This window comes from Callospermophilus lateralis, chromosome X (assembly GCF_048772815.1).
Source record: "Callospermophilus lateralis isolate mCalLat2 chromosome X, mCalLat2.hap1, whole genome shotgun sequence".
Taxonomy (NCBI): domain Eukaryota; kingdom Metazoa; phylum Chordata; class Mammalia; order Rodentia; family Sciuridae; genus Callospermophilus; species Callospermophilus lateralis.
In genome coordinates, this window is record NC_135325.1 from 61,202,686 (window position 1) to 61,219,488 (window position 16,803).

At 32.8% G+C, this 16,803-nt stretch overlaps 1 protein-coding gene across 1 annotated transcript in view; it reads right to left on the reverse strand.

Annotated features, from left to right (window-relative positions):
- Positions 1-16,803, reverse strand: part of Brwd3 (bromodomain and WD repeat domain containing 3) — a 121,261-nt gene that overhangs the window by 37,174 nt on the left and 67,284 nt on the right. Inside the window, exons 15-21 of the mRNA XM_077106792.1 lie at positions 15,166-15,300; positions 12,941-13,069; positions 11,880-12,105; positions 10,016-10,183; positions 7,810-7,993; positions 3,187-3,280; positions 697-846 (exon numbers count right to left, since the gene is read on the reverse strand). Of these exons, the coding sequence (XP_076962907.1) occupies positions 697-846; positions 3,187-3,280; positions 7,810-7,993; positions 10,016-10,183; positions 11,880-12,105; positions 12,941-13,069; positions 15,166-15,300 (1,086 nt within the window). The remainder of the gene's footprint in view (positions 1-696; positions 847-3,186; positions 3,281-7,809; positions 7,994-10,015; positions 10,184-11,879; positions 12,106-12,940; positions 13,070-15,165; positions 15,301-16,803) is intronic.

Here is a 16,803-nt window from a genome sequence, read left to right on the forward strand (position 1 = left end):
TTATATATTTCTGGATTATACCATCTTATTGACATAAAACAACTTATATCACTTCAAAGACTGAAAAACACCTTAAGCCCAAATACAGTATAATCCTTTTATATGTTAAAATATTGTTTTAAATATACTGTAAATTGTCATTCTTTTAAGATTAAGAAATTCATGGGGGAAAGATTTTTTGAAAATATCTAATTTAAGAATTGTGAATGGCAAGAGAATGGAAGTATCATACTCTGTCAATGCACAATTAAATTCCTATTGTGCATGACTAGTGTGGTTAAGGGAATAAAAGGATTGGAGAACAGAAGAACAGGTAGTAACAGAAAATGTGTACATTATGTTGATTTCACAGTCCATAAGTTCTGAAACTCTTATTACTACTGTTTATATCCCATATCTTTCCAATTGTAGGAAGATTTTTCTCTGTCTTTCCTCATTGTCCCAAAGTCAAACTTTTGCTTGCATTTGTTACACTCTAACCAAGATAGTATCCTAGGTACAAATCAGAGAAGACATCTAAAATAATTTAATATGATGCCTAGATTTGTCCATTAAGCTTCTTATGAATGAATAAACTTCTTATAAGAAAATTCCTAAAATTTTTCTATTAAAGTGACCCTCAAAAGTAAATTCAAATTGACGGCACATACTAGCAAACAAAACATCATATTGAATAAATAACAGAAGATATCTAACCTCTGAGGAGCTATCTGAATCTTCCTGTACACCTGAATTTTGACTTGATGCTTGTGAATTATGCTCTATGTTGGACCGTGTTTGATAAGTATGCTGACGCTTGCGTTGTGTCCTTCGTAAAGACCGCCCACAGCTAGGTGGGTAATCATTCTGCAGAAGAAAAGGAAAACACATTTTTAAAAATGAAAAGCTCTGCCTGGCTGTGGTGACGATTCTGAAGTGGGGCTGGGGGCCAGGGGTGTCCCTGCTATTGGGAACATTTGCCTCTAGTAAATCCAACCTTAATGTTTTATGACATCCTAGTGAGAGCAGACCCTGCACAAAGTGGATATCAGAGTTAATACTATAAGGAGACACAATAATGAGAATAGTTTCACCAAAGATAATGAAATATCGCATAATGTCTGAATATTACCATTGAATTGAGTGCATCTTTAGAAAACTGAATGTAACAAAAACCCAGGACATTTCTGGAAATTGTATGCTCTCTAGCAATTTTGTGTGAATTTTTATAGAAGCACTGTTTTATGAGTTATATAAAATGTTTTAAAAATAGAAAAAAAAAATGAAAAGCTCCATCAATACAAAAAAACTGAAAATAAATAAGTCAATTAATTAGGCAGGGAAGGAATCAGAGATGAGTAAAATTTGCTGAAGAGAGAAACCAATATAAAACTATAATAATAATTAGATACACACATATATATGACTCATTTTCCACTGATATTGATCACCTTCTTATTTTGAAAATGTTGTGATCAAATCAAAGCTGCTAAAAGCCTGTGTTGTAAAAATTTGCTCATTCACCATTTGCATATGCTACATTATTCACAATTACAGGATAAACAAGTTATCTATATTATATTTATGTTAATATGTACATCTTTCATTCCATTAAAAATCTAGGCAAATTTGAAATATCTAATTAGATGGAATGATCTATATTTTTGTTCATTCTAGTTTAGTGTACTTAAAACTGTTAAGAAATATCTTTAAAATCAGTTTAGCCCAATTCTCACCCCATCACAGAAAAATGATAGGAGAGTTACTTAAAAGATATATATAAACCTTATATTTACTAAACCAATAGAAGGGTGAATATAATGTATATATAAAAAGTAATATATAATTCCATTTTAAGACCACATCAAGGCACACCCAGACATATACCTCAAAATGGATGCCATATTTAAACTCTTATATCACATTGCTTAGTCCCATTTGTGGACTAAGAAAAGAAATTGAGTAATTATGGATAATTCACTGGTGGTAATAATAATTGATGGTAGTGTATACCTTTGGTAAATAGGTCAAAATGAAGATTAAATTTTTTACATGGCACAGCTATAACCCCTAATATGTCATTAAGAATAAATAAGTTTAAAAGTCTTACAAATCAGCCTCAAGAGTTAGTTTCTTATTTGTAAAACATCTGTCATTTACATTATATACAAAAATGCATAAGGCCTGAACACCCCATTACTCGCAGATAAGACTGATATTTGACAATTTGCCTCAGCAGTAAAAAATGAATAAAAATAATGAATCTGAGTTATTCAAAATCTCTATTATAGAAGATCAAATAAGCCAACAAAACCAAAATAGAAAAATTTAAATAAGGCATCAAAATCACCTAAGAATATTTGGAAATATGTATATGATAAATATCTAAATTTGTGTTTATCAATACTGAAAAAATACTTTATATTCCGTCTACTAACTAGACTTCTTTAACAAAATTATAATCATCCCAGACTCTTAATTACCATACTCTTATTTTATGGTTAGAATTGGAAGAGAGTAAAAAAAAAACTATTCATTCTTATGCCTCTTGTCTATTAAACTAAGAGTACTAGTAATGAGCTTATCATGTACCTAATTGGGTACAGGCATCCTACTCATGGCTTACCAGATTCTAATATGAAAACATTTACAGTCCTTCCAAATGTATAGATCAGATTTTGTTTATATTATTTAAAGTCCAGCAATAGGTCTAGGGCAAGGGTGAGCAAACTATTGTTTTCTAAATAAAGGGTCAGAATATAAGTAGTTTGGTTTTGCAGGGCATACAAATTCTGTTGCCACTACTCAGCTTTGTCTTTATTGCATGAAAACAACCTTTGGTAAGATATGAATAAGTGTGGGTGTGTTCCAATAAAATTTAATTAACAGTAATAGGAAGCAAAAAGGATTTAGCCCATGGGCCAACCCATTACTTAGGGTATATAAACATTTATTTACATTGTGATTAGGGATAAGGCAGCATTTTAAAAAATCTAATTTAACTAAGAAAAAATGTATTTTAAAATAAATATCCTATACATACAATAACTACATGTCTTAGACTTGGGGTGGATGGTGTAACTAATTTTATTAAGAATAAACATACATCTCAACTGGGGATCATAAGATAGATTCCCTATAAGACAGTCTTTGAATATATAAATGTTGTAAATAATATATCTCAAAGTACTGCACAAATAAACTTACCCTCTGGATAGTATAAGATGGCTTTTTCTTCTTTTCAACTGTATAAAGACCAATTTCTATGTCACCTTTTGCAGTTCGACATTCTTCTTGAACCCTAATTACAAATCAAAGGTCAAAATATCAGAAAATCATAAATAAGGAAACCAATAGTTAAAAAGCCAGCCAGACAAAAAAGAATAGAAAAAGTTTACAAAATAAGTAAAAAGTCAGAGAGTAAACATTCATTTAAGTATAAAATTTGCCATTTTAATGCTTATAGGTGTTATTACTTCAGTGACAATTAATTACATTCATAATGTTCTGTAACCATTACCAGTATCATTTCAAAAAATTGTCATCACTACAAACATAAAGTCTGCAACTATCAAAGCAATAACTTCCCATTTCAATTCTTCCAGCCTTGGATAACCTCTAATCTATTTTTATGTCTATAAGTAATTTTAGTATAAATATTTTAAGTAAGTGGAATCATACAGTAATTGTCCTCGTTTGTCTAGCTTCTTTCACTTAGCATTTTCAGTGTTTTCAATGTCTTTTAACAGCAGGTATCTTTTGTTATGGCTGAATAATCTTCCATTGAATGGATATAACACTTTTTTTTTTGGTATCAGGAATTGAACCCAAAGGTGCTTAACCACTGAGCCACATCCCCAGACACTTTTTACTTGTTATTTAGAGATGGGGCCTTGTTAAGTTGTGGAGTGCCGCAGTCTGGCTGGGCACAAAATCAAGAGCCACACAAGCAGGAACAAACTTTATTTCCAAAAAACTTCCCCGCACGACTCGCACGCAGACTTCTCCCTGGCCACACCACCCCAACCAGAAATCCCTCCTCCAGAAATCCCTCCTACCGCACTTCCCCAACCAATGGGAACTCTCCGGGAGTCCCAGAAGAGCTCCAAAGTAGCAGGCCAAGGTGGAGAGCAGGGGTCTAATATCCAATTGAATGTACATCTAAACATAACCATTATCATCTCAATGGCTTGCTGGCATCACCTTTCAACCAAAAATGCCATGCATCATTCCTACTCAGCTATGGCTCTTAGCAGTGGAGGCTCTCTTTGACCTCATGATCCTCCTGCCTAAGTCTCCTGAGCCACTGGGATTACAGTCCTGTACCACCATGCATGGTGATATACCACATTTGATTACCCATTTATCTGCTGACAGACACTTGCATTGTTTCCACAATTTGATTGCTGTAAATAATACTGCAATGAGCATTCATTGTCAAATACCTATTTGATTCCCTGTTTTCAGCTCTACTTCTAAAGTTTTGAGTAAAAATTATTTCAAATTGCTCTACTGTCAGGGTTTTTAGCACTCTACTCCTAAGTTCCTAAGTTAGCTAGATCTACTTTTTCTTATTAATGCTCCCAGCTTATACCAGAAGGCAGCTTATCTATATATAGATAAGTTGAAATCAAATGACTTTTGGTACTCAGCCAATCTACTAAAAGGCTAGGTAAAGAGGATACATGATTAAAATAAATTTTACATGGTCTTTGTCAATGTCCTTTTCTCTTTCTAAACTCCACTTCCAATTGCTGGGAATTATCTGAAGTTGATATTATAGCAAATTATTAGGATTTATAAATAAGAATAGGAATTTTAAAATTCAAAGTTATTCTAAGCCAAAAAAGCAATGCTGGAGTCATCACCTGAATTGAAATTATACTAGAGCTATAGTAGCAAAAATTGCATGGTACTGGCATAAAAACAGACACATAGACTAGTGAAACAGAATAGAAGACAGAGAGATAAACTCATACTGATAACAAAAATGTGTTGGGAGAAAATATAGTCTTTTTAACAAATGATGCTGGAAAACTGGTTTATTCATGTAAAGAAGAATATGACTAGATCCTTATGCCTTATCCTGCAAAAAGTCAACTCAAAATTAAAGACCAAGGAATTAGACCAGAGACTATGAAACTGCTTGGAGAAAATGTAGAAACAACACTCAAAAAAAAAAAAAAATAGGTGCAGGCAATGATTTTGTTAATAGGATTCCTAAAACTCAGGAATTAATGTCAAAAAATATTAAATAGGATGGCATCAAATTAAAAAGCTTCTGTGCAACAAAGGAAGCCATTAAGAATGTGAAAAGAGAACCTATAGAATGGGAGAGAAATATTTGCTAGCTACTCTTTTGACAGAGAATTAATACAAAGAACTCAAAATATTGAACACCAAAAAATACATAACACTTAATAGATGGGCAAATGAACTAAACAAACACTTCTCAAAAGAAAAAAAAAATACACATGGCCAACAAATATATGAAAAAAACATTCAAATCTTTAAAAAATATTTCTTTTAGTTGCAGATGAACACAATACCTTTATTTATATGTGGTGCTGAGGCTCAAACCCAGTGTCTCACGTATGCCAGGAAGTGCTCTACCACTGAGTCCAGCATTCACATTGTTAGCAATTACAAAAATGCAAATCATAACTACACTGAGATTTCATCTTACCCTAGTTGGAATGACAGCTATTTAAAATACAAACAGTAGGGATTGGGATTGTAGCTCAGTGGTAGAACACTTACCTAGCATGTGAGAGGCACTGGGTTTGACCCTCAGCACCACATAAAAATAAGTAAATAAAATAAAGGTATTATGTCCATCAGTTTAAAAAAGAATACAAATAATAATAAAATAGGGATAAGATGTAGAGAAAAAGGAACATTTTTATACCATTGGTGGAATTGTAAATTAGTACACCTACTATGTACACCTCAAATGACTAGGCATGGAACCACCACATGACCAAGTTAGTCCAGTCTTCAGGATTTACTAAAGAGTTAAAGTCTTCATATACCTTAATACATACATAATACTATGGAACTAGTCTAGTTTTCTGTGAATGGATGAATAGATAAAGAAAACTCTACAGAATAGAGCTTCATTGACCCATAAAGAAAAATTAAGTTATGTCATTTGCAGGAAAATGAATTGGAACTTGAGAACATTATGTTAAGCAAAATAAGCCAACCTCAGAGTCAAAGGTCATATGCTTTCTGTCATATGGGGAAGCTAGGGAAGGAAAATGCAAAAAAAAAAGCGGGATTCTCATGAAAATTAAAGTGAGACCAGTAAAGAAGAGGAAAGGAACCAACCAAAGGAGAAAAGGAAAAGGGGAAATACTAGAGTGTTGAGATCCACAGCCGAAGGGGCCCCAGCAAACTTCCAGCTGCCAGCTGATGATTGGCTCACAGCAGCCCCAGCAAACTTCTAGCTGCCAGCTGATTGGCTCCTCTGCGGTGATGCTCATTGGGCTATTTCCCCACCCTTTCAGACCCCGGAGCTGCTCATTGGGGGACTTTTTTTGGCTCCGCCCACGCGACCCAGCCAATCGGCCTCAAGAGCAGGAGGAGGGGGGGGGTGGAGAGGCTTGTGGGAAACTGGTGGTGGCAGTTGGGCTCTGAGGGAATTCCTGAAGAGCTGTGTGGTGTGGTGTGTGTGTTCTAAAAATAAAGTTCGTTTCTTTTGACAAGTGGCTCCTGAATTGTGCCCAGCCAGACTGCGGCACTAGAGATTGATATTGGCCAAATTATATTGTTGTATCATGTACATGTTTGAATACATAACAACGAATACCACCAACATGTACAATTATAATGCACCAATAGAAATATTATTTAAAACAAAAAAAAATAAAGATTCTAGTGAAATATTTTTCATCAAATAAAGTCTATTTAAGTGACATTTCTAAACATACTCTAATTACTAGGGTCTAGCAGATATCTACATTTTACCCCAAAACTGCTCCAATATCAAGCTGATGGCTCTCTCCTGGAGCCACTATTGAACACAGGATCTATATACAATTCATATGTTTAATCACATATAACTTCTTACAAGTTATTACTTAATAACATTTGCATTCCTATCCTAACCTAGATTATAAAGTCAAAGAAAATAAATCATACACCAGGGGAGGGAAGAGGAGAGGAAAGGGAAGTAATATGGAACAAAATTAACCTAATTATGTTTTTTTATTGAGTACATGTATGAATATATAACAACAAATCCCACTATTAATGCATAATTTAAATGCACTAATAAAAACAAACTTGGAAAAAGAAATCATTCTTTGCATTTTTTTATATTCCCCAAAGCATTTAGCATATGCTGAACAAATTGACAATAACTGACTATTTGATATAGAGTAAAATAATTAGAGTTATTTTGAAAAATATCTCAGCTAGATTAAAAATTGTCAAAGTTACTAGGAAAACTTAATATAATTTACTTCCTAAAAAATTGTGCTCTGGGGCTGAGGCTGTTGTTCAGTGATAAAGTACTTACCTTGCATGTGTGAGGCACTAGGTTCAATCCTCAGCACCACATAAAGATACTGTGTGTTCATCTACAACTAAATAAATACTATTAAAAACTTGAGCTCTAAATTTTCTTTCTTTTAAAGGTCAATGTTTCTTTTATTAGTTGTAGATGGACACAATACCTTTGTTTTACTTATTTATTTGTTTTTTAAAGTGGTGCTGAGGATCAAACCTAGTGCCTCACACTTGCTAGGCAAGCACTCTACCACTGAGCTACAACCCCATTTCTATAGAGCTCTATATTTTATTAGAAATGTTACCTTAGTGACTCACCTACTAACCCCATTATTTAGTTCATTGACCACCACTCTTCTGCTCCATGCCATGAGATCTCGTTCTGTGGCCATCTGGCTCCGAGGAGCATTGTTATGCATCTGTCGAACACCTTCAATTTGACCACTACGTCGAAGTCCTATATTTGGGGAAGAGGATATGTCCATATTTGGACTTCGTAGAGCTGAAACACAAATGAAGAAAAATATAGTTTTCTGAGCAATAGCACCAATCTTTTAGATGAGGGTTCTTACACAAAATAGGAGATTCAAAGATAGGACTATCTGAAGTATTCCTACCTCTTTGTTCTACATTCTGTACCATCTTTTCTTGTTAATGTCATCAATAAAGGAGCTCAATAATTTTTTAAATCTTCTATAGTTCTTACCATTTACTCAATTCTCACTAAATACAAAAATGGATTCAAATATGATTTGGGAGATTTGCAAATGTCTATTAGTACTGTTTCAGGAAGCATCTTATTATTCTAAATCCTTGATTTAGTTCATTAAAATATTTCAGAGTAAAGTTTCAATAAAGCTTTCCGAAATAGTATAATAAAGAATATAAACCAAGCCAGGTGTGGTGGTGCATGCCTGTAATCCCAGTGACTCAGAGGTGGAGGCAGGAGGATCGCATTCAAAGCCAGTATCAGTAACATATGGAGGCCCTAAGCAACTTGGTGAGACCCTGTCTCTAAATAGAATACAAAAAAATGGCTGGGGATGTGGCTCAGTGATTAAGTGCTCCTGTGTGTAATTCCTGGTACCAAAAATAAAATAAAATAAAAGTATAACCCAAAGTTTTTTAACATTAAATTTTCATTTTCTAAGACTGATGAGCAGCTAGACACAATGAAATGTGACTGTAATTCCAGCTACTTTGGGGGATGAGGCAGGAAGATCACAAGTTTGAGGCCAGTCTGGACAACTTAGTGAGATCCTATCTAAAAATAAATAAATAAAAAGGGCTGAGGATGTAGTTCAGTGGTAAAATGCCCCAGGGTTCAATAACCAGTACCAGAAAAAAAGTAACAGAACTTTTAATTTTCTTTAGGGTACTCCAGATAGGTTCTTGCTATTTTTCTAATACTTGCAAATAAAACACAAGTAAAAACTGAAATATTCAACTGCTATCACTAAAACAAAAAGTCAAAACAAATAAACACTGTAAATAATAGCCAATAGGGTTCCTTTGACAAATGGGACTCTATTGAATTTTCAAATCTATCCACAGAAACCTAGTATAGAATTTAGAGCTGAAGGTTGATTTAATAAATGGATGTCTAAATCAGGGAAAGCCCTAAGAAAGTTTTATGTCTTAAAAACAAAGGACTTGGAGATATCAGATTACTATTTACAAGTTCAAGGTTCCATAAAGCTTCTTACCTTGTCATTAGGTGCTCCAAATGGCCCAAAATGAAGAACCAATTTTATTTAATTTTATGGAGATTTAAGAAATAATTAAGTAAAATATCCTATGAATCACCTTGAATTTAAATATCTTTATTCAATTATGGGCAAACCCAAATGCCATTCTATCCAAATAAATTACCTCAATTATGAAAATATAAAGATATGTACCAAATTCTCATAAAGCAATTGATAAAACTAAGATTTATATATAACTGAAATGCACAGTCACATTTCATTTCAAGTGAAAAAATATAAGTTAGAATATCCATTTTTAAAATAAAGTGATTACTTATAACAAAACTTTTACTGATATTAAGATAAATGTATTGTGAAAGTCAATTCAGAGGGCTTCTTGTTTTCCAGCATACTTTTGTAAATTCAAGGGGGGAGACATGGTATGCTGTTCTTCTCTCAGCAAAGAAGGATCAATTTAGGGGGGTAGTGTTTTGTAAATTAAGGTGGTTTTAAGCTTAAAAACTTATGTTTTTTGTGGTTCCCCTACAAAAGAATTGGACTTATTGCAAGATTTCACTTCTAAAAAAAGTAAAGATTGCAAATAAATTCAATTAGAAGAAAACAGCATATAAAAATATAACATTTGTGTTTTTAGGAGATACAAAGTCATTTTTGTCACAAATAATGAGATTAAAACCCCATGGAGTATCTGACATCACAACTGTAAATTAATAAATGTTTTCATTTATAAATAAAATCTTTTCTCACATATAATTCTTTGTTTAAGTAGAATAAAGTATATTCACTATACTTTTCAGAAATATACAAACACTTACCACCATTAACAGAGTATGATCTATTAAGTGGAAAATGTGGAACATCTCCTTCATTAATTAGTCTCAGATCTTGTTCTCTCTGTAGTTCCCTGATTATACCATCAAGAATGCTCTCATCCTGATCATTGGTTTGCTGTCCAATTACCTGTTCCACCACTTCACCATCACCTTAATGAGACCAAAGATAAAAAGCCACAAAATTGATTACATTTTAGTATACCCTAAAACCAGTAAAAACAAACTTAACCTATAAATTTTCAGATAAATAATTGAAAATTGGCTTAAAATGAAAATAGAGCATGCATCAAACAAATTATTTTATAAATCTTTTAATTTTATGTGTCTGCTTCTCTTTGATTTAGTCAATGTTCCTAAATTAGATATAATTATGAGAAGCATCTCAAAGAATATAAAAGTTAAAACAATTAATTTTAAAATAAATTTCATCCAAAGAATATTCTAAGGTAAAAATCAGAAATTAAAGATTTAAGTAAGGTTTAAACAGGTTCAGTGACCTAAAATATTTACATCTTTTTGGTGAAAATTGCTTTCTGAAAAGACATAATTATAGTTTTCCAAATGAATATATCATTTGCTAACATCCCATTGTTCTTATGAACAAACAATTTTTATTATGAAACATTGAAACTCATTGTTTACCTTAAATGAAAATTTTAAATGTTTTTCTGTTTTAGCTATCCCTATTTTTCATCTTTTCTTATACTCATATCAAGTGGTATCTGATAGAGTAATCAAGAGATGAGATCTTATAAGGAATAAAGAGTGATAAATTATTTTTTATTCAGATGTTTTCAGTTTTATACACCATTTAATATTCAGTTTTTCTCCTCAGTTAATAATTATGACATCTTCAGAGTAACTATTGGCATAGTTGTCATACCAGTTCACTGCTTTACAAACCTTTATGAGACAGGCATAAAAGGATGTATGGAACTTTACTCTATAAAGATCAATTCAAGCCTTAATCCCCTAGTCAAGAAATTGAATTCCAGTTGCAATTTAATAAACTCACTACTAATCCATACCTAAAGAAAACCTACAAGTACCAAACTGAGATATGAAGACATTCTATGTGGGAAGGGCAATATAAGAATGGAAATATGCCAATCTGAAGAGGCAAAGATTCTTTGGCACAGAATAGCTTATTCTAATATTTTATTCTATTATCTTCCCACAGTCCATCAAATTTATTGCTGATTCCCCAATATCTTCCAAGATTAGTCTTATTTAAATAATCACAACCCATTCCCCAATGTCCAGTAACTTTTTGCATTGTAAGTATGAGGATGGGTAAATATCTACTTTGTAATTTTTTAAGTTTTTTATAGTGGTAGATAGACAGAATGTCTTTATTTTATTTGTTTATTTTCATGTAGTTCTAATGATCAAACCCAGGGCCTCACACATGCTAAGCAAGCACTCTGCCACTAAGCTAGAGCTCCAGCCCTAGTATGTGGTTTTTGAAGTTTCCTCTTCTTAGGTCCAATTAACTAGAGACTTTAAAACTAAAATACCAATACAATGAACAGAGAAATTTCACCAATTATATACATTAAAATTAGTCCACTTAATCATTACTAGAGGGCAATATTACATAGAAGATGATCATATGTAGGGTTTCTATGGAACTAGATCAACACATTCTGTGCTTGAGTATACACTTTTGTTTCTATGGAAAAGTACTCTGGTAGGGTAAAAGGTATTATACAAAATGAACAGAAGTAGAAGGCAAAACATACCATAACTTATTTCAGTATTTAGTGAGGGACAAATGCCACAGAGAGAACAGAATCAAGTATGACATTTGAAAAATATTTCCAATTTAATTATCATGATAACGTACCATTGGCCACATATCCCAGTTGTGGTATAAGTTGTTCATCTTTACAATTTTCCCGTCCCGGCACTAGCCGTTGAAATTTTGTGGGATGAGGATTTCCATCAACATCCACCAAGAATGGGGGAGGCATTAAGTGAGGAGCTTGTTGTGTTTGTTCATCTAACACATAGTTATTGGCATCACGGATAAGAGGTCGATAATCCGTGTGGAAGAACATCTGATCTGGAATCTTATGACAGAAGTTTTAGTATTTAATATACATAGGGAACATATAGATTTGGCACTTATTTTCTTTTCTAGAGCATACACATTTCTGAGTCAGACAACTTTTGTATTCTCTTGTTCCATCTGAAGCACATTACCTATATGGTAATTCTGTTCTCTAAAAATTCTAGATATGCATTACTTTTTTGCCCTATATCATATTTCTCTAATTATGATAAGAAAACTAAAGCAACAACCATGTAAAGAGTTATTTTAAGTCATAAAAATCATATAAAACTCTATTTTTATTCAAATGAATATAGACCAGAAGTATAACACATATGGTAAGATAAGTAAATATATATCACATTATTGTCACTGAAAGCTGATACAAATATTGAGCTGATATCAGTGTTTCTGAGTTCTCTTTCAGCTCTAAGATTCCATAATCTATTCCAAATTCATGGCTAATAAAATAATTCCTAAGTATTTTCACAAGATCAATAATAGGTAAAATAACAATCAGGAAAGTAAACTTTCAGTCACCAACTGTTTATTTCCATTCACGATAAGCAGATGATATAGCAGTCTGTTTCAGTTATTCTTATTACACCTGAACAGTAACACAAAATATATTCTAAACCAAAGTCTTTCCTATTGAATGTCTACATCTACATCACCCTGCACTTCAATAGTGACTCACACACACTGTCAAGCCTGATGTTCAGCAATGACAAAAACATTTACCAAGAGATACAATATTCTTACTTTGTATCTATTAACCCTTATTAATTTAGGAGTCAAATAAAACTTCTGAATGATATAATCCCAAATTATAGTCTACCCAAAAAAATACTGACCTTTTCATAGTATTTACTGCAACCAAAACCAAAAAGCAACAAATGCCCATGAGAATCTGTACACGCAAAATGGTTTCCATCTGGTGAAAATTTACAATCAAAGACTGCACCATGTCCTTGGCCTTCAATCTGGAATTCAGAGGAGTCGTTTTAAATGACTTGTTTTTAATGACTTGTTCTAAAATAATAAGTAGGAGATAACATCTCTTTGCTAATACGTTGGATGCTGTGAAGCATTAATATCCCAATGTACTCTCTGGCTTCTGTAGCCAGAAACCTAAAGAAATAACGCTCCGAAAGAAAGTAGGGACAGTAAAATTGCAATGAATGGGATCAATCATCGCTAGTAATGGCACACCCTGTGAAATACTATTGGGTGACCAAGGAGATTTTTAAAATATTTAAATGTAACCAAATTGTCGCAGGTTTGCTATTACAGAAAAGTTCAGATACTATCTTCATATCTTAAGAGAAATGCAATTAAGCCTTAAATTAACCATCCTAAAATTAAAACACACAAATTAATTTTAATAACACAAGACAGGGTAAGTGCTCTAGATCTTTATAATGTCTTTCAAGTGGGCTCAAAGGCCAACAAATAGTTTAAAAATGTTGTCAGAACTGTTCATAAGAAAAGTACACTAACTATGGAAAGTATGAACAAAGGGGGAAAAGTCAATAAATATGCTAAGGAACTGAACAGACACTTCATAGAAGAAATACAATTGATCAACAAATATATAAAAAATGTTCAACATCTCTAGCAATTAGAGAAATACAAATCAAAATTACTCTAATATTTCATCTTGTTCCAGTCAGAATGGCAATTATTAAGAATATAAGCAACAATAAATGTTGGTGAGAATGTAAGGCAAAATGTACACTCATACATTGCTGGTGGGATGCAAATTGGTGCAACCACTCTGGAAAGCAGTATGGCGATTCCTCAGAAACTTGGAATAGAACCACCATTTGACCCAGTTAAATCACTTCTTGGTTTATACCCAAGGGACTTAAAATCAGCATACTACAGTAATGCAGCCGCCTCAATGTTCATAGCAGTTCAACTCACAATAGCTAAATTGCAGAAACAACCTAAATGCCCTTCAATAGGTAAGCTATGGAACCAACCCAGGTGTCCTTCAACAGATGAATGGATAAAAAATGTGGTATATATACACAATGGAATATTACTGAGCTTTAAAGAAGAATGAAATTATGGCATTTACTGATAAATGGATGGAGATGAACATTATCATGCTAAGTGAAATAAGTCAATTCCAAAAAACCAAAGGCTGAATGTTTTCTCTGATATGTGGAGGCTAATTAAAATAAGAGGGGGGTGGCTAGGGAAGAATAGAGATACTTAGGATTAGACAGAGGGGATTGATGGGAGGGGAGAGGGTATAGGGCTATAAAGGATAATAAAATAAATTGAACATTACTACCCTATGTGTATATATGATACACAACTCGTGTGATTCTACATCATATACAAGAAGAATGAGAAGTTATACTCCATTTATGTATGCTGTGTCTAAATGCATTCTACTGTCATATACAACTAAGTAGAATCAAAAAAAAAGGAAAGAAATGTTGTCAGAACTGTTATTAAGAAAAGGACACTAGGGGCAAGGGTTGTGGCTCAGTGGTAAAGTGCTTGCCTAGCACGTGTGAGGCCTTGGGTTTGATCCTAAGCACCACATAAAAATAAATAAAATATATTGTGTCCATATACAACTTAAAAAAGTTAAAAAAGAAAAGGACACTAAATATGGAAAATATGGTAGTGTTTTCTATGATTTATATAAAATATATCTTAAGAGCATCCCTATTTGCAAATCTATTTTTCAACTACTAAGCCATGAGAGTTACCAGATACAAATTCAAATTATTACTGTCACTTTTGTAATTCATAAATTAGGATTATAGATTAAATAACATTTTTGTGATCTTGGTTAAGAATTAACTAAAAAGTTAACAAATTTGAGATTAAGGAGTTTAGAGGTGGGAACCAGAATTTGGAAAATGCTAATAGCAAGATAAACGAATCACTTAGGCTTAATTCTCCACTGGCCTTATTATAAGGCTTTTGAGTTATTTTCTGAATTATTTTAGCAATTTTAACAGAGATAACAGGAGGTTCCTTTGAACTAAGTATACTCATCAAGTTATCCCATAAAAACAGTTATTTTTAATATAAACTAAACACATATTTCTCTTACCATGTTAAAGTAATTCCGAATTTTGGTCCCCCGGTCAAGGTCCCAAATAAATATGTTTCCATCATGACCCGCTGAAAGAATGATCCTTGGATCAAATGGATGTGCTTCTAAAACAAATACTTCATCATCATGACCCTGTGATAAAAATCAATATTAAAATTTAAAAGCAACACCAAGTATCGGATTTATTTGATCAAAATATCTTGGGAATACTATCAATCAGGTTCAGATGAATTCATGCATTACAATTTAATAAATACCATTTACTATGTGGCTACTACATGAATAATACAGTTCAATTTGACTTCCTTAAATGTATGACTGCTGATTTTATAAAGAATGCAACACACACAGAAGACACAGGAAAGTATTTCAAGCTCATTAAACAGGTCTCTGAAGGGAAATTTGGATATCTGCAAATGTACTATTTAAAAGTGATAAAAAAGTGGCAAACAAAATCTTTCATTAACATCTAATTCTGCCACAATGATAATAGACAAACCTTCATTGTTCTTCATCTGGTATTTTCTATGACTGATATTCAAACTGCATTTTGGGAGGCCCCATGATACATTCAAAGGACAAAGCTTAGTGACTTTGTTCTGTATCTACTTTTAACCTGGGGTTCCATTTAAGACATTATCTGAAAAATAGATTTTCTGCTAAGAAAACTGAATTTGAAAACCAATGATAGGTATTACATGCTTCTCTGTAAGTTAATCAAAGTATAGCAGTATATAGAGACCTTAGATCCAGAGAAAAGTAATGGATTCTAGACATGTTTATACAAACAGCATATAAGCTAAAAATGTTTATGGTTTTAAAAGGTTATATAAAACCCAAAAGCAATAAATAAAACAGCAAAGAATATGCAACAGAGATGGAATGTACAAAGTCTAAAATATTTATAATCTGGCCTCATAAAGGAAAAGTTTGCCAATGGTTGAATTAGATCATTGTCATTTCATTAGACATAACTCCTGGTAAGAGCACATAAGATGAACAACAGACCCCACCCCCAGACTTAAAGCATAGAGAACATCCCAAAGCTGCATTTCGGATATGCCAACACATAATACAACAGAAGCTTCTAGAAATTATCATATACTGTGAGCATCAAAAGTACATTTTATACCCAAATTATCATATTAAAAATAATTCTACTATGTTATAATTATAGAAAAATTACACCTTATGAAAAATCACTGCAGCCTGGATCAAATGCAGTGTTAATATGTGTAGATAAAATTCCCTTACCACAAATACCGTTAGAACTCAAAATTTGCCAAAACTCTTCCAATCACTATTGAAAACTCCTTTCTACAATAAAATCCTTTGTTCAATAGTCTATTTGATATAGTAAATATTTTCTAAATTTCCTTTTCAGCAAATCATAAAATTACTTTGATAAATTCACATGATGATGACATAACTATGGCAGGGTATGTACACTGGGGAAAAGTCATAAGTAGGATTTTCTTTGGTAGGCACATCCCACCAAAGGATTCAGTCAAAGGATTGTGGCGAATAAAATCTAATCAAAATCAATAATGTCGAGGCTGGGGTTGTGGCTCAGCGATAGTGCACCCGCCTAGCACATGTGAGGCCCTGGGGTTCGATCCTCAGCACCACATAAAA